This window comes from Muscardinus avellanarius (genome assembly GCF_963383645.1).
Source record: "Muscardinus avellanarius genome assembly, chromosome: 1".
NCBI classification, from domain to species: Eukaryota; Metazoa; Chordata; class Mammalia; order Rodentia; family Gliridae; genus Muscardinus; species Muscardinus avellanarius.
Genome location: NC_137786.1, coordinates 249791 through 268179, shown reverse-complemented (window position 1 = coordinate 268179; position 18389 = coordinate 249791). Strand labels below are relative to the sequence as shown.

General features: G+C 58.8%; 1 protein-coding gene across 1 annotated transcript in view; it reads left to right on the top strand.

Moving 5' to 3' along the window:
- SLC9A3 (solute carrier family 9 member A3) overlaps positions 1-12892 on the top strand; it is a gene marked incomplete at both ends in the record, with an annotated part of 34766 nt that extends 21874 nt beyond the window's left edge. The window contains 15 exons of the mRNA XM_080719705.1: positions 805-1107; positions 1504-1664; positions 3147-3225; positions 3790-3967; positions 4667-4887; positions 5389-5591; positions 6507-6596; positions 6789-6859; positions 8374-8503; positions 10137-10252; positions 10933-11062; positions 11321-11497; positions 11717-11789; positions 12164-12277; positions 12639-12892. Of these exons, the coding sequence (XP_080575831.1) occupies positions 805-1107; positions 1504-1664; positions 3147-3225; positions 3790-3967; positions 4667-4887; positions 5389-5591; positions 6507-6596; positions 6789-6859; positions 8374-8503; positions 10137-10252; positions 10933-11062; positions 11321-11497; positions 11717-11789; positions 12164-12277; positions 12639-12892 (2300 nt within the window). The remainder of the gene's footprint in view (positions 1-804; positions 1108-1503; positions 1665-3146; positions 3226-3789; positions 3968-4666; positions 4888-5388; positions 5592-6506; positions 6597-6788; positions 6860-8373; positions 8504-10136; positions 10253-10932; positions 11063-11320; positions 11498-11716; positions 11790-12163; positions 12278-12638) is intronic.
- Positions 12893-18389: the final 5497 nt, after the last annotated feature.

Genomic DNA, 18389 nt, shown 5'->3' with positions numbered 1-18389 from the left:
ATTAGCCATGGGGCTCAGGAACATCTGGGGTCAGGTGGCCTCAGGTGTAGAGTGGGAATGGCTGCCCAGAGACTGCAGTCAGCCTGGCAGGGCCTGGGGACGTGGGAGGGACCATCCCCCTTGGCCACCTGGCAGCCTCCTCCTGCCCAGAGCCTGTGTGGGGTGCTACCCTCCTGGAGTTTCTTTCTTTCTTTTTTTCTTTTTTTCTTTTTTTCTTTTTTTCTTTTTACGGGTCTGGGAATGGAACCCAGAGGCATTTTACCTCCGAGCTACACCCCCTGCCCAATTTTTTATTCTTTATTTTGAAACAGGGTCTCACTGAGTTGAGGAGGGGCCTCCCTAATTAGCTGAGGCTGTCTGCGAACCACGATCCTCCTGTCTCAGCCTCCCAAATGCTGGGATTACAAGCGTGCGCCACCATGCCCGGCTACCCTCCTGGAGTTTCTGCCAGCCTTACCTCTGACCTGTGGCAAGAGATGTCAGGAGGTGGGGCCTGGCCTGCCCTGTTGCCCTCTTGCTAGCCTCAGACAGGACCAGCTTGGTCTTCAAAGGGACCACCCCTCTTCCAACCTGGCTTCTAGCTGGCTGCCATCCACTGTGGGTGGACAGAGGGGCAGGGAGGGTTCCGAATCTATCCCCTGGACTGGGCAGGGGCCTGGGATGGGGACCTGGTCCCATGGGTGCCTTGTGGGGAAGGTCGCATTCCCTGACCCCCTCCCCTCCCCATGGGCCCTTCCCTCGGCCCTGCTGACCCCTCCTCGAGGCCCCTTCCCTCTGCCCAGCTGACCCCTCTCCTCCTCGTAGTGTTCCACCTGTCCCACAAGGTCACCAGCGTGGTCCCCGAGAGCGCCCTGCTCATCGTCCTGGGCCTGGTGCTGGGTGGCATCGTCTGGGCGGCCGACCACATCGCCTCCTTCACGCTCACGCCCACGCTCTTCTTCTTCTACCTGCTCCCCCCGATTGTGCTGGACGCCGGCTACTTTATGCCCAACCGGCTCTTCTTTGGCAATCTGGGCACCATCCTGCTGTATGCCGTCATCGGCACTGTGTGGAACGCGGCCACCACGGGCCTGTCGCTCTACGGAGTCTTCCTCAGTGGCCTGATGGGTGAGTCCATGCTGCCCGGTAGTGCACAGGCGGCCTCCGTCTCAGGAGGGCAGGACACAGACCAGGGGAGGGCAGTGGGGCACAGTGCTGCTGGTGGGCTCACACACATCCACACTGAGAAGACGTGGCTTCCCCAGGCTGGGGCCTGTCGTGCCTGGGTTGGACTCTTGTCCACCTGCTATTCTGCTCAGCACGACCACCTCACTCCCTCCTTCACTTCCTGGTCCTCGCCTCAGATTGGAAGCTGAACAGGCAAAGCCTGTAGCCCTAGGGACTGGGAGATTCCGGGTCTGGTGATGGGGAGGCCACAAGAACCCCCGTATGCACCTGGGCCCAGGCTCTGCCTCCTGGGCAGCCTGCAGCCGGGCCTTTTACCCACGCCCGCTGCTCTGGCAGGGGAGCTGCAGATCGGGCTCCTGGACTTCCTGCTCTTCGGCAGTCTGATAGCTGCAGTGGACCCGGTAGCTGTCCTGGCTGTGTTTGAGGAAGTGCACGTCAATGAGGTCCTGTTCATCATCGTTTTTGGGGAGTCACTGCTGAATGACGCAGTCACCGTGGTAAGGACAGGCGGGGTCCCCGGAACTACAGAGCACGTCAGTTTCTGGGAGACACTGGGCAGCAGGCCTGGTGGGTGCACAATGCCTGGGCACGTGGCCATCACTCGCTGAAGTGACCTCGAGTGCCGGCCACACCCCTTTGCCCCACACACGAGGTCCTTGTCCCTGCTCCCGCCCACTCAGCACTGTGGTTTTATCTGACTTCTCTCACTGGTTTCACAATCTTGGGCCCACCCACTTCATGTCTTGGAGGTCAAGGCCATTGCTGAAACCCACAGCTACCATCCCCAGGACAGTGGCCTTTGACGTGAGACCCATGGTGCTGCCAGTCATCCCTTGTTTCCTAAAACATGGAGGAACAAACAAACCTAGGAGCTGTGCTGGCATCCTCGGGCCATCATAGCAGAGGCACCTGCGTGGACCTGAACAACAGGAGTCCCTCCGTCCTGGACGCTGCAGGTTGAGGCCCGCTGGGGCAGGCTGGCACCTGCCAGGAGCTCCCTCCATGACTGTTCCTATGTGTCTGTGTCTGGAGCTCTCTTCTCCGGAGGACCCCAGTCAGAGTGGGTCAGGAGCACCCCAGTGGCCCCATTTTACCTTGGCCTCCTCTTTGAAGGTCCAGTCGCTACATGTAGCCCCATGTTCAGAGCCCTGGAGTCAGGACTCAACATGCTAATTTAGGGAACACATTCAGCCCCTCAAGGAAGCCAGGACTCAGAAGCAGCCTGCTACTGGCAACTGCCCCAGGAGATGGCATTTGGGCTTCTCAGGCCAGGCCTGGTAGCATGGTGCCATGGTCACAGAGCCCTGCACCTGCCCAGCCGTAGTGGCCTGTGGCTCTGGAGCCCTGCAGAGCGTGGGCCTCGGTGAGCTTCACCACCACAGCGGTTGATATCTGTTCCTACCTACGTCTCCATACAGAAGCTCAACCTTACTGAGTCCCTGTGAGGGACTCAGGGTCCCCCACAGTTGTGCCCCGGGCTCCACATTACTCCAGGGTTCCCTGAACATGTTTCAGAGTGGGATGGGCGAGGTGGGCTGCATCCCTTAGCTTGAGTGCCCTGCCTCAGCCCGCGAGCCCGGGCACAGGGAACAGCCGCCTCCTCCAGCACTGTGCAGGGTAGGGCACTGGGCTTTACTGCAATCTTGTATAGCCTGAGGTTAGATGTAAACGATCCCTCAGCCCAGCGCCATGCCACCCAAAGCCACTGCCAGGACACTCTGGGTTTGCCTTGACAAATGAAATTGTCAAGAGAATTAAAACCTGGGGATTAGCTTTGCGGTTGCCCCATCTTGCCAAGGGTAGGAAAAGGCCAGTTTTGCCCCTGAAGCTTCTCTCTCCCTTATTTCCCTCCTGCTGGCTGCTGGTCCTCTGCTCCTGATCTCCTGTGTGGGCTTCCCTGTCCAGCGAGGCTGGGGCACTGAGGTGAGGAGAGGGTGGCTCTGGCCTCAGCCGACCGGAGTGCTGGTCTTCTGCCCCAGGTCCTGTACAACGTGTTTGAGTCTTTCGTGACGCTGGGTGGTGACAATGTGACCGGTGTGGACTGTGTGAAGGGCGTAGGTGCGTAGCCGTCCTGCCTGGGCCACCCAGGTCTGCCCCAGGAAGTGCGGCAGCCATCGGGGATCTGTGGTGGGGCCTGCCACCCCCATGGGGAGAGGCAGTCTGCTGGGGCGGGGGCAAGTCCCTGTGTGTGCCCCTCCCATGTACCTTGTGGACACTTCACATGGGCCCTAGGGAATCTGTGCATTTCTCTGGCCAGCAATGAAGATGGCAAATCTGGGCCTCCTAGGGAGGGAGCGGGGACAGTGTCTGAGGACACAGGGCTGCTCCTTGCTGCCAGACCAATCGCACAGAGCATTTGTCTGGGCAGTTTCCACAAAGGGGCTGGGCTGCTGTGGGCCGTGGCGCCATCCTTTATCCCCTCTCATGGAGGCTGGAGCCTGGGCTGACCCCTCGAGAGAGCAGAGACTTGGCCTCTTGTTTCCCGAGCTCTGGGCTCTCTGTGGGCAGGGTCCCAGGCAGCCTCCCTGAGGAATGGCCCAGAAGGCCAGTCACCAACTTCACCCACGCGCTGGCCACAAAGGGCCCTTCAGGCGGCCTCAGCCCAGCATGCCTTCCCCCCAGTGTCCTTCTTTGTGGTGAGCCTGGGGGGCACGCTCGTGGGGGTCGTCTTCGCCTTCCTGCTGTCCCTGGTGACCCGCTTCACCAAACACGTGCGCATCATTGAGCCCGGCTTCGTCTTCGTCATCTCCTACTTGTCCTACCTGACCTCTGAGATGCTGTCCCTGTCTGCCATCCTGGCGTGAGTTCCCTTGGGGACCTGCAGCACGGCCTAGGATCAGGGCGGGCACCCTTGAGTGGCCTGGTGGGAGGCCGGGGGCCTCAGTGGGCCCAGGAACAGCACATCCACACTGCCCAGGCTGTCAGCCCTGCCTGGCATCCGCGATCGGGGTGTGACCATTCAGGGCACATTCCCAGCTGCCCCACCCCCAGGCTGGATGGAAAGTCATTATGGGGGGCGGAGAATTTGACTCATTTAATTTTTAAATTGGGGTTGGCATGTCCACTGGTTGCCCATGGCTGGACGCAGCGCCTACTAAGTGGGGTTGGGCTTTGTGGCTAGGGTCCCAGGGAAATCTTTCCAGAAACCCCCTGCCAGCTGTCTCCCACCTGCACCAGCCCACGCTCAGGTGGAGGCCACTGGCACGTGTCTGCCCTCAGCTTCCCTCAAAGCCAGCTGGCCTAGCCGGTGGACCACCACCAGTGCCACAGCCTGTGGACAGACACAGAGGCGGTCCCCAAAGCTTGTGACAGAAATCCATCATGCATGTCCAGGCTGAGTGGGGGCAGATGGGCCAGGGCACCAAGCTTCAGAGGGAGCCGGTCCACACAGTGCGGGCTGGCCAACGGGGGACACGGTGCAGAGCCCTGAGGCACCGGCACCGTGGGGCCTGGGCCTCCACCCACCAGAGTCTTGACCTCACGGCTGCCCCGCCCACAGCATCACCTTCTGTGGCATCTGCTGCCAGAAGTATGTGAAGGCCAACATCTCGGAGCAGTCGGCCACCACAGTGCGCTACACTATGAAGATGCTGGCCAGCGGGGCTGAGACCATCATTTTCATGTTCCTCGGCATCTCGGCCGTGGACCCCCTCATCTGGACCTGGAACACAGCCTTTGTGCTCCTCACATTGGTCTTCATCTCTGTGTACCGGGCCATCGGTGAGGACCAGGCACCAAGCCTCCAGGCCTTCCCAGCCCAGTGACTGCAGACTCAGGGGCCCCAGGGCAGCGCTCCTGAGTCTGGCCTGGCCACCACACCCCGTGAAGGCTCAGGCTTCCTCAGGTCTTGGGACCAGAGCATGACCTGGAATCAGGTGGATGCCGTGGACCCCAGGGGGAGCTCACTTTATTCCCACTGACTTACTCTGGATGGGGCCCCCAGAGACAATCTGGGGTGACCGAGTGTAAGGCAAGAACCCTGGCATCTCAACCTACAGGGAGCATGAGCAGTAGGGGCCCTGGGGTGGACATGCCACCCCGGGCACCGGCAGTCAGCCAGAGACCCAAGGACAAGGCTGTGGGCAAAACCCATGGGTCACCAAAGGCCAGGGGCCAGTGGAGGAGACAGCCAGGGACAGCGGGGGCTAGCGGGGTACAGCAGGGGGCACCAGAGCGTGGGGACCATGGGGCCATGCCAGCTAGGTGTGCCTGTCTCCACAGGCGTTGTCCTGCAGACCTGGGTCCTGAACCGGTACCGCATGGTGCAGCTGGAGACCATCGACCAGGTGGTCATGTCTTACGGCGGCCTGCGTGGGGCTGTGGCCTACGCTCTGGTGGTACTTCTAGACGAGAACAAGGTCAAGGAGAAGAACCTGTTTGTCAGTACCACTATCATCGTCGTCTTCTTCACGGTCATCTTCCAGGTGCGGCTCAGCTTCCGAGGACCCTGGTCCTGAGCCCCACAAGCCAAGGCCGTACCCACCTCCCACCGCCCAGCACCGTGGGAATAGCCTTCCCACGTGCTAGACCCTAATTGGATTTGTAATTTTAGTAATTAGGAGCGTTTTGTAAGTTTTCATGTGGCCCCACGGGACGCAGCCCAGTTTGTCCTAAGAGTGTGGTTCCCAGGCCTGGCTGATGGGTGAAGCCCCAGTTAACGTTCCCTGGCTGCTCTGCTCAGCCAGGTGTTATTGAATTTGCAGGTTCTTTTCTTTTTCAGGACTATTCACAAACAAACAGCTCTGGGGGCAGGTGGGAAATTCAACTCCAAGGGGGGAAGGCCTGGGGCCGGGGCTACCAGGGCTAGACACGGGTGTTTGGTATGCATGAGTCACAGAGCTTTTCACCAGGGAGGAGAGCCCCGGCAATCAGGGCGCCACCTCTTTCTTTCCTCATTTGGGTGTAGTTGGATCTGTATGTGCCTAGGAATGTTTTTCATCATATTAATGAGATTATAATGAGCCACAGGCTGTCTGGGAGTGCCGACGTGGCGTCGGGACCAGATGGGGCTGGTCTGGAGCCACCGAGGTGGCTAGGAGTGTGTGGCTCTGGTCGCAGCTGGGAGTGTGTAGTTAGCAGCACCAGGTTCCCACCTTCTCAAGCACCAACACAGGCACCAAGTGGTTTCGGGTGCAGTCTGGTGGCAGGAACCACTCTGCCTCTGGGTTCAGCTGGTCAAAGGCACGATGGCCAGGTCTGGGCCTCTGTGTGAGCCCTATGGTGCAGAGGCTCACAGAACCCTGGGGCTCTCTGGTGTGGGGGAGGTCACATGTGGGTTCAGGGCCCAGGAGCATGGGGGCTGCCTGGCCCCGGGCTCAGGGAGGCTGGTCCTCCTCCAGGGCCTGACCATCAAGCCCCTGGTGCAGTGGTTGAAGGTGAAGAGGAGTGAGCAGCGGGAGCCCAAGCTCAACGAGAAGCTGCACGGCCGGGTAGGGGAGAAGGAGGGCCCAGACAGCCAATAGGGGTGGGAGGGCGGGAAGGGCGGGGCCTGGACAGCCAGTGGGGGTGGGAGGGCGAGAAGGGCGGGGCCCAGACAGCCAATGGGAGTGGGAGGGCGGGAAGGGCCGGCCTGGAAGCTGGGCCTTCCTGGGGACACTGAGGAGGGTCCTTTCCTCTGAAAGGCTTTCGACCACATCCTCTCGGCCATCGAGGACATCTCGGGACAAATTGGACACAATTATCTCAGAGATAAGTAAGTGGCTGGAGCTGCCTGGAGTGGACCGAGATGGCACTACTTGGAAGGCCCTGTTGGCTTTCTGCAGTTCCTCCTTCAGCCAGTGTCCCCAGATCTGGGGCTGTAGGACCCACTGGGACCAAGGGCCACCAGGGATACTTTATCCACCATGTCACCACGATCCATTGTGCATGGAGCTGTCTGGAGGCCAGAGACTGCTGGCTGGTGTCAGGTTCTGGGCCAGTTCTGGTGCTTGGGCGGGGGGGGGGGGGGGGGGGGGGGGGGGGGCACGGACACCTGGTCAGAGTCCACTTGCCCTATGAGGATGGGGTCCAGGCATGCACCAAGCCCACAGTTACCCACAGGTGAAACGTTCACACTGGCAAAGGGATGTAACTACATGCATTTGACACTTTAGCTATTATAAATCACATAACTATACCACCAAATATCCACATGGAGCTAGGGTAGGTGGTACCTACCTGCAAGCCCAGTACTTGGAGGCTGAAACAGGAGGATCACAGGTTTGAGGACAGCCTTGACAACTTAGCAAGACCCTGTTTAAAAAAAAAAAAAAAGCTGGAGCTGGGCGTGGTGGTGCATGCTTGTAATTCCCGCGCTTGGGAGGCTGAGACAGGAGAATCGCACATGTTCAAAGCCAGTCTCAGCTGGCGTAAGAGACCCTGTTTCCAAATAAAATATAAAATAGATTGGGAGTATAGCCTGGAGGTAGAAGGCCCCTGGGCTTCATCTCCAGTACCACCACCAAAAAAAAAAAAAAAAAAAAAAAAAGCTGGGCATGGTGGTGGAGGACATTTGTAATCCCAGTACTTGGGAGACTGAGACAGGATCTCACAGGGTTGTGTCACCTACTTAGTGAGGCCCTCCACAACTTATTGAGACCCTGTTTCAAAATAAAGAGTTTAAAAAAATAGGACTAGGGGTGTAGCTTGGAGGCAGAATGTCCCTAGGTTCCATCCCTATTAGCAAAAAAAAAATAAATAAATAAATAAAATAATTCAGGACTGGGCATGTAGCTTGGAGGTAGAATGCCTCTGGTTTCAATACCTAGCACCCTCCCACAAAAGTCCACACTAGTTGTTCCCTGCTTTGTGAAGAATTACCTATGTCCATATGAGGCTTCAAAGTAACCAGAGCCAAGTACTAGGGGAGTGGCCCCAGGGGTGGGAACTTGGCAGGCGGCACCCTGAAGCAGCCTTGTCCTCCTGCCACCTCTGAGGGTCAGGCAGGCACCTGGAACCCTTGCAGTGTCTCCCAGGATAAGCATGGAACCAGTATCTCAGGTGGTCTAGTGACCAGCTCCACCAACAGAGAAAGCACCAGAGCCCAGCACTCTGAGGCAGCAGGACTGTGGCCTTTCATTTTAAAGCCACCTCTAGGATGTTGCAGTAAATAAAGCCCAGGAGGAGAAGGAGCTGCCTATGCTGGGCCCAGATCTGGGAGACTTGTGGGCTCACCTGGCCAGGACCCACCCACCCCGGGTGCTGATGGCATTACCCTCTGCCCCCCAGGTGGTCCAATTTTGACAGGCAGTTCCTCAGCAAAGTCCTGATGAGAAGATCAGCCCAAAAATCTAGAGATCGGATTCTGAATGTCTTCCATGAGCTGAACTTGAAGGATGCCATTAGCTATGTGGCTGAGGTACTGGAATGTCCTGTATATTCATCTGCTATCCTTAGTGCTAAAGCAGGTCTCCAACACTGGATGCTGGCTGGGGCGAGTAGGAGGAGCAGGGAGGGGTCCCTGCACCCTGTGCATGAGGGTCCCACCCTAAAACCTCACAGGAGACTCAGGGTTCCTCCAATACTGGGAAGTGGGGTTTATCAGAGCTCCCTCTCACTCAGTGGAAACTGAGGCCCAGGCAAGGGGTGCCCGTGTGTCTGAGCACAGAGGCCAGGCCTCTGACCCTGAGCTCTTGAGATAAGGATGAGCCCTGTTGTGGCTCTCAGGTGCACAGCACCAGCCCCTTGCCATGCAGGATTTAGGATGTATCAGATGGGAGTGATGTGCAGGCCAGGGCAGGGCCCAGCCAGCCCCTCTCCCCCTGCAGGAAAACAGAACCTGGGCCACCCAGCCTCATAGCAGACATGTGACCGTTCCGTGGCCAGTACACTCGTGACCCACCTCCTGGCCCCAAATGTGTTCCATGGCATTTTCTCTCCTGGGCCTCATGGTTTCTGCCACCACGCACAGGCCTAGGTCCAGACACGCTCCATATGGCCCCTTGCAGCTGCTGCCCTCAGCAGTGTGGGCCGCAGGCCTCCGACACTGCCAGGCCTCCTCTAGGCAAAGCTCCTACAGAAGGCAAAACTCTAGCCTTGGGTAATCTTGGCTGCCCTGGGGACATGGCTGGATGCGTGTGGGTTAGGAGGGTGGGCTGGGCATGTCTCGGGCACTCAGTTGCTGTGTCCTCTCTAGGGCTCTTCACCTCCATGCAGGCAGCAGGTACCCTGCAGGGCACTGGGCCTCACCCTTCACCATAGCCAACATCCCTGCCCCATGTCCATGGCATGGGCTCTGCTCCCACCTCCTCCTCATTCTGCTGGGGAAATGGCCCAAAGGGGGTTTGGCCACAGGAACAGACCCACCTCCCTCAGTGCTCCGAGGGCGCATCTCCTGGACTGTGCGGTCCAGTGTGTGTTGAAGCTAGTTAAGAATGGAGGAGCATGCCCGCCGAGGCCACCCACCCTTCCTCCCCCAGCACGAGGTCCCCTGGGGACCCACCTTAGCCCTAGCCCACCATGACCTGTGCTCCTGCGGCCTTGTGCTCTCCTGACCCCGGCCCCAGCCTGGGACAGCTCCTCTGACCTCCAGAAGCTGCTGCTCTCTGCTGGACTGGTCTCTGTGTTTTTCTGACCTGAGGCCTGTGAGCTGGAGGCCCAGCAAGGCAGAGACCACCTCCTGATCTGCAAGTATACACGATGCTTCCCCAGGCTCTCCAGGAGGGCCTGTCTCCTCTGCACAGGGTGCAGTCCTCCCAAGCCCTTTACTCTGCTCGGCCTGACCAGTACTGGCCATGACCTCCCAGGAGCGAACCTCAGCTCCTGGTGTCTGTGGTCTCAGCTCCATGCCTTGACCTTCACAGGCTGCAGGTGTCCTGGGTCTTTGGTGAACACTGGGACAACACTCAGGGTCTTGGGCTCCCTGGTCACCATCTGCACCTTCTAGGGTCAAGGGGACCCTCCAAGCATGGGCAGCAGGACCTGCTGCCTTCTCAATGGGCAGTGTTGCCCAAGGCCCTCCCAGTCAACTGACTGGTCTTTTCCTTTTGCAGGGAGAGCGGCGCGGATCTCTGGCTTTCATCCGCTCCCCGAGTACTGACAACATAGTCAACGTGGACTTCAGCACACCACGCCCATCCACCGTGGAAGCCTCTGTCTCCTACCTCCTGTATGTGCCCATGTCCATACACTTCTCTGAGGAAGAGGCCACCCCTGGTCGGCACCTCCCAGGACCCTGGAGCAGCTGATGGGCAGGATTCTTCCCTGACCAGCTCCTCCCCTTGGCTCTCAGGCAACTGAGTCATAAATGGGCCAATGGGGCTTAGTGCCTGGACAGGGGTGGCAGGAGGAGGATGAAGAGGGCACAGGCGGGGAGGAGGATGAAGAGGGCACAGGCGGGGAGGAGGATGAAGAGGGCACAGGCGGGGAGGCCAGGGTTCCCACCTCCACAAAGCAGGCAGCAAGGCTGTATTCCTGAAGTGACACATCATGGGAAGGAGGAGGGCAAAGGGGCAGGTGCACACCTTGACCCTTTGCTCCTGGCCACCAGGCCTGTCCTGGTCCAGGATGTTGCACCGGCTGCTCTGGGAAGCTTATAGCCAGTCTTAGTGGAAGTGGATGACAAGGTGTCTGAGCACTGGGCTGGGGCAATGACCAGGCTTGCCCAGGGCCTCACAGCTGGGCTGTGGAGGGAGACAGATGGGGAAGGACTTCATGAGGAGCCAGTCTGACTAAAGCCCCAAGGAGAGGGGAGCTGGCCAGGTGTCCAGGCGTGTGGGCCTGGTCAGGAGACAGAGGGGCATCTGGCCTGGCCTCAGTTCCTCCTGGCTCAGCGCTGGCCCCTTGCAGGAGGGAGAATCTCAGTGCCGTGCGCCTGGACATGCAGTCCCTGGAGCAGAGGCGGAGGAGCATCCGGGACACGGAGGACATGGTCACCCACCACACGCTGCAGCAGTACCTGTACAAGCCCCGGCAGGAGGTGGGTGCACCTGCTGCCGGGTGGGGTCCCCAGACTCTCCCCGAGACCAAGTGGGGATCAGCCCAGAACCTTCCTGACACTGGGGTGGGGGCCTGCCCAGCCCCTTCCTGCTGCTGGGTCAGGGTCCACCCCAGCTCTCTCCTCAGCTGGCTGGCAGGGGTCCCACGCTGAGCCCTGGGGGCAGCACCCTCCTCTTCCCGAGGGCAGAGCAGGGGGGAGGCTGGGGGCACCCTGCCTGACCACCAGCTTCTCCCCCAGTACAAGCATCTCTACAGTCGGCACGAGCTAACTCCGAACGAAGCCGAGAAGCAGGACAAGGAGATCTTCCACAGGACGATGCGGAAACGCCTGGAGTCCTTCAAGTCCGCCAAGCTGGGGATAAACCAGAACAAGAAGGCAGCGAAGCTGTACAAGAGGGAGCGTGCACAGAAGCGGGTGAGGGGCAGGTCGGCCCAGCCCAGCAGGGCGGGGCAGGGCCAGGAGGGCAGGGCAGGGCCAGGAGGGCAGGGCAGGCAGGGCCAGGAGAGTCTGTGGATGCACCTGGGCCTCACTGGCCAGGCTCCCGGGATGGAGACCTCAGATGCTGGGGCTCTGATGATGGGGGGCTCGGGTCTGGATGTGGGTGCATCTGTAAGTACTCGCACTTGTCCGCAGAGGAACAGCAGCATCCCCAACGGGAAGCTGCCATTGGAGAACCCGACGCACAACTTCACCATCAAGGAGAAAGGTAAAGGGTGAACTTGTCACAGGTGGTAGGGTGCTGGGGCTGTCCCTGGCGCGCCACCCCTCTGCAGGTGGCTGCAGGAGACTGCTGCCAGGACAGCACTGCTCCTCACACCCCCTAACCACCCTCCAGTGGCCGAGCCACGGAGAGCGCCCCATGACCCCCATCCTGGCCCTGTGGCCCCAGCCCTTCCTCTCCAACAGAACCCCCTCCAAAGGCCAGGTATGGTTAGGGTCCTACCTGTGAACCGCAGCGGTGATTCTGCCTTTGTCCAGTCCCTGGAGTCCCTTGCCACTGGGCTGTCCGGGGCTGCCACCGAGGACACACACCACGCTACCCCAGCCTGTTTCCTCCTTCCTGTTTCCCCCCTGCTCCAGAGTTAGAACTTTCAGAACCTGAGGAGGCCCCAGACTACGAAGTGGAGGAGACCAGTGGGGGCATCGAGTTCCTGGCCAGTGTCACAAAGGATGTCACCTCTGACTCCCTGGCAGGTGAGGAAAGGCAGGAGAAGGGGCACCCCTGCTGCCCAGTGAACACAGTCATCGAGGAACCCAGCACCCGGGGAGCAGGGTGTGGGTCCTGGGATGTGCCTGCTGCCCAGACCCTCCCCTGGGTCGGAGGCTGGCTGGGGCTCCGTGTCTGGAGAGAAATGAGGAGTTCTCCACCTGTCTGCAGCATGTCGAGAAGATGTGGGCGAGGGCTGCAGACTAAATGTACAACTGACCTTCCAGGTGACCTTGCAGGTGGTGGCCACAGGACCAGCTGGCGTCTGCGCCCTGAGCAGCACCCTTCCCCACTACTTTGGCTGGGAATGCTCCTGCAAGACTGATCCACCTCTGCCCTCTCTCCTAGGAATTGACAACCCTGTGTTCTCCCCGGACGAGGACCTGGACCCCAGCATCCTTGCCAGGGTGCCACCCTGGCTGTCCCCTGGAGAGACCGTGGTGCCCTCCCAGAGGGCCCGCGTGCAGATCCCCCACTCTCCCAGCAACTTCCGCCGCCTGGCGCCCTTCCGTCTCAGCAACAAGTCGGTGGATTCTTTCCTGCTGGCCGATGGCTCTGAGGAGCAGCCCCCCCCTGCCCCCCCTGAGTCCACGCACATGTAACTGTCTCCCTGGCCCTAACACCTCTCTCTCCTCAGCTGCTCCCTTCAGGTCTCTCTCCTGAACCTGCACTCCACATTCTCTCCAGCAGCTTCCTTCCTCCTCTAGATCCTTTCCTGCAGGCACCTGTTCCCGTGCGCATTTCTTAGGAGATGCTGATGAGCAAGGCCCGCTTGAGTCTCTGCTTCTCCAGCCAAGACATAGGGGTTCAGAGGGGTGTGAGGATATGACTTCTAGTAGCCTGTGGTCTTACGAGAATATGTTTTTAGGTGGTTTGTTGGATCACAAGCTGTATCTGGGTGGTCAGCCCTGAATCTCAATCCTGGGCCCACTGGGCAAAGTGGTACAGGAAGGGGGTCCAAGAGGGCTGGCTAGCAGCCAGGGGCTCTGCCCATCAGATGGCTTACTGACAGCCTTGCTAGTCTCCTGCAGGAGGTGGGGTGCCCTCTAGGCTGGAGGGAGGGGTGAGGTGCCCCCACAGTGTCCTTAACCTTCAGCCAAGACATTAAACCCACCCTGGGCAGGGCCTTGGGTCATTCTGTCTCCATCAGGTGCTCAATGGGCTTAGTGGTGGAGACTGGTGCAGACTGGGTTCAGCTCCATATCCGATAGAGGACGTTTTTCTCCCAGGGGGACACTTGAAGACGGTATTATTTCTCTAGTTGGGGAAATGCAGACCATTTCACTGGGGACTTCATGCAAGAAGATGGCTCTCCCCTGAGACTAGAAATAACGCCCCCACGTGGCTGGAGACTATTCTACCTGCTGCTAGCTTCTGCTTCTCTCTGGACCTGTTTTTACTTCCTCTGCAGTGTTGCCCTTGAATCTTGTTTGTTCTTAGAGGCTTCTGGCTGGGTTTCCTGGGCAGGGTTGTAGTCCCGGGGTGGGCACGATGCTGAGTACCCTTCTGTAGAAGGGGCACAAAACACTGGGTGTTCCAGATGGGCTGGCCTTCTTGCAAGGGCTGCCTTCAGTGACACCTTACCCACCGTTTGAGCATTCAGCTCAAAAGGCCTCAGTAGTCAGTGGAGGTTAAAGGGCACTCTTGTACTTGACCCCTACAGTCCTCTGCCTACCCTCATGCATCTGCTGCGGGTGATAGAGGGTGAACAGAAAAGGCAGGGGAAGGGAATCCCGGGCTGTGCCCACGGCTTCGGCAGAAGGCCAGCGACTGGGCCGGGGGTGGGCGGAGGCCGCTGCCACTAACGCCCCTGTCCTCTTGCAGGTGACACTGGCTCTGACACGCCGCTGATCGGACGCTCATCTCCGCGCCGGGGCCCGCCCGCCGCAGCCCAGCAGCCCCCGCTGCCAGCGCGGCTCCCGCTCCCGCTCCCGCGCGCCCCGAGCCCCGCACCACCTGAGAGCGCCTCATCCCCGGCGCGGGACTCAGCGCAGGAGCGCAGGACGCTGCCCAATGCGCATGCGCGGGACCCAGCGCCCGAGCTCAGGGCGCTGCCCAATGCGCACGCGCGGGACCCAGCGCCCAAGCTCAGGGCGCTGCCCAATGCGCACGCGCGGGACCCAGCGCCCGAGCGTCGGGCGCTGCCTAGTGCGCACGCGCGGTCGGCGGCGGCGCGCCGCGTGCACAGCCGGCGATCGTTCCAGAGGCCCCGCGTGCGCCGCCGACCCGCTCTGCTCAAGATCGCTTCGCTGCCTTCGCCAGGCCCTGCAGAGCTGGAGCAGGAGGAGACGCCGCTGTGACCTCTGTGCCCTCAGCCCCGGCCTCCCCTTCGCGGCTGGGCCCTGGGACCTCCCGCCGCCAGGCGCTTGGCTCCCGGGATGGCCTGCGGCTGGCCGCCAGTCCTGGGAGGCCGGCAGGTGCTCAGCCGTTTCCAGCCGAGTGGCACTTCTGCGTTAGTATTTTGTTGTCGCCCTCAGGGATAGGGAGGGTCCCAGAGGCCTGGGGCCATCCCTCATCACTGCCAGGCAACTGAGTCCTGAACAAAGTGGAATTTGCCAAGCCAGACCCAGCTGACCAGCCCCTTCATAGCCAGCCTCAAAGCAATTCTTGGGAATAACTGAGGAAGCAGGAACTGGTTCTTCCACATCCCAGACCTACGTTCAGGCCCCCTGGCTGCTGGCAGGGATGTGGTCCTGAGACCCCGTCTGCGGCCCTAACACCTTCCTGTCCACCGGCCAGTTCTCCAAGCTGCTGGGGCTAGGTGGCACTGTGTCCTGAGTGTAACTGCAGAGGACATTGGTGTTGGGTGACATATGTTTCTGCTCCTCTAACCTGGACTGCAGCCCTTTGGGGCTGCCCTGTCCCCCACACACCAGAGATCTCTGGCCTGAGCTGTCCCTCCTGGCACTGGGATGGCCCAAGTTCACCAGGCTGGGTCAGGTGCTGAAGGAGGCCCCACAGGCCACCCTCAGATCACAGCCGTTTGCCTCTGGCCCTCGTGATCACTGCAAGTAAGAGCCCAGGGATGTGGAGGGACTCTTGGTTAGCCTGAGGCTCAGTGCCCCCAAGGAGGGTTTGGCTGAGTACCCTGAGCTGTCCTGGACCCCACCTACCCTCTTCAGGGCTCAGGGATGTGGCCTTGGACCTGGGGCACTTCCATTCCGCAGGCATGGCCTGAAGTTCACTCCCCCAAGATGGCCTGCACTACAGGCAGGGACTCACTTGAGGAAGCCCAGATGGACGCATGGGGCCCCTGGAAGCTTTTCTCAAACAAACCACTCAGCCATCTGCTCAGGAAAACTAAACCCCCGGTGTCTCAGGATCGAGGTTGAGATTCGTGTTCTCAGGGTGGCAGGAGGCAGCAGCAGGGTCCTAGGCTGAAAAGCACTGTCCACAGCTTTCCTGAGGAGAATAGGTGAGAGCAAAGCAAGTGTGCTCAACACGAAACCCTCTGTGGTTTTGTTTAGAGCAGCTTCCTGACTGAACTAGTGCTCAGCGCTGAGTCGCTTCTCAGCCTCAGCAGTCAGGTGCAGAGTGTCTGGCTTCAGCCATTTTAATGCACTCTGAGACTGAGTCCAGTACTGACCCCGCAGGCAGCCTGAGGCAGCCCTGCTGGGATTTGTTTAAGGCAGGCTGGGCCACCCAGGGGTGTGCTGAGAGGCACGAGCAACCCACTGGCCCTCAGCCAAGCCCCTGAGCCTGCCTGCTTGGGGAGCATACTTAGCAATCCACCTGGAATGCTGGACAAGGGGTCTGGTCCTACCGCAGCCTCAGATGTCACATCAGGAGAACAGCTCAGGAAGTGCTGCTTGCCCAGCACTGGACACTAGAGACACCAAAGCCAGCAGCCAGGCAGCGAGCCGCTAGACACCTTGACACTAGGCCCCAGTATGTGTGGCAAGCTGTGGTCTCTGGGCTCATGTGACCCACACAGCAGGGCCCAGAACACAATCGAGGAAGCATGGCTCACAAGCTCACCTTGTCTGCCCAGACAGTGCAGGACTTGGTCCAGAACACTGCTGTGACCCGCACTGGGGCTGCATTTCACAGGTGAAGTCCTGCTGTTCCTGTCCACTGTCATAAAGCAGAAGGTAAACAAAGTCCCGTGAATGTATTTCCTTAGGAAAACTGTTGTAAAAATTTTTATTAGGACTATCTATTTATTTAATACTGAACTTTGGCCTACTTTGTGGTACTACCAAGTACACACGTTTAGGAATTGGTATTTCGTATTTCTCTATTTTCTTGAAAATAATTTTGTTATGGTGTTCAAAATACTGTGTACTACTGATCCATTAAGAAAGGAAACAGAATTTCAACAAAACTAGAAATGTTTTTTGCAAGTGGTGAAAACTGTGTATGATGATGATGTGAATGTAATTGTAGTCAAGCTTGCTGGACCTCTGATCTGATCACAGAATGATGTGCCTTAAAGCACCTGCCTGCTGTGCTGCAGCACCCTGGCGGGGAGCCCGTCACAGAAACCCTGCGGTGACTGATTGCTTACCGATTCTATTAAAAGCATCTCAAGGCATGTTGGGTGCGAGCTGTTTATAAATGAAAGCCATATCCAAGAGACTCGGGGTGCAGTCTCCATAGGCAGGCACTGCGTCACATCAACCAGTGTGTGAATGCACGGGGGTTGTCATGCTGTCCTTTGAGATGGCCTACCTGACATGAGGAGGTTCTTGGACAGTTGTGAAGTGACCTTGCATGCTGGGCACAGTGGGGTTCTGAGCACTGGTCCTTCCCATGAAGAGTATGCCCAGCCAGGACCAGATGGGAAACGGGTCAGAGGGTTCCTATAGCTGGATAGGCAGTGGTGGGCTTACCAGCGTGGGTGGTCTGGGCTGAGGGAAGGTGCAGGGATAGCAGGGCCCGGAGCGAGTGGCCAAGGAGGGTCTCTGTAGGTCCAGGTGAGGAGCGTGGGGCAGAAGTTCTAGGCACTGAGAACCGCCCATGCACCTGCGAGCCACCACCAGGTCACACACAGTCAGTGTCACAGACACATTTTTTAATATTTATTTATTGGGTAATGAGGTTGAACCCAGAGACATTCTACTTCCAAGCTACATCCCTAGCCCTATTTTATTTTTTATTTTGGAACACGGTCTGCCAAGTTGCTGAGGCTGGCCTTGAATCTATGATACTCCTGTCTCAGCTTCCCAAGTACTGGGATTATAAGGCATTTACTATCATGCCCAGATCATCCTTTTATTTTAATAAATTTTAAAATATTTATTACTAAAAACCAGACACATAAGAGAAGTGTAACTAGTAAATTCACATCCATCTCAAACAAATGTAAATAACAAGTGGCCCGGAGTACCACTGAGGGCCACAGACTGGTCTGCTCCCAGATCACTGTCTCAGCCCCGAGGAAGAAGGCAGACCTGAATGCCTGCCAGCAGGGGCGTCCTTTCCGGTCTCTTCCTGGCTTGGACACCTCCCTGTCATCTCCATGTGCCCTCACTTGGACATGTCACGTGTGCAGCGATCCTATTTCCACATAGCTGTGTTCAAGGTAGTGGGAGTCAAAACCTCAACCTCTTTCCTTGGGGAGACATGGTTCCGCCCATCAGCGTTGTAGAGAGGTGAGCCAAGGTGGCTCTTCCCAGCCTTGCCTTGGCGCTGGGTGCGGAAAGCAGACACTAATCTCTGGTGTGGGCAGCTTCTCTGCCCCACTGGGCTGTAGCCTGCCCAGGCCGTGCGTAGGCATCCTCTACAGAGTGACTTGGAGAGGACCTTCACCCTGGTGTCAGGACAGACACTGCCCCCCACGGCTCCCTGCACTCCCTGGCCGAGGTCCTGCCTCCAGAGCCACTTACCTGTTGCTCAGGATGCGCTCATGCCTGGGGTCTGCTTGACCTGGCCAGAGCTCACTGGCCTGCACCATCACCAGAGCAAGGGCAGCACATGGCAGGTAGGCACACTGGACACTGATTGCAGGAGCCTGCAGCGAGACTTCTCAGTGGGAGGACAATGCACTTCCATTGCCATTAGGGCAACATGAGCAACTGCTGACCCCTGGCCTTAGCGCAGGATGTCCACTGCCCACTGCAGCCAGACACACACCCTGACAGGATGGACAGCGCAACC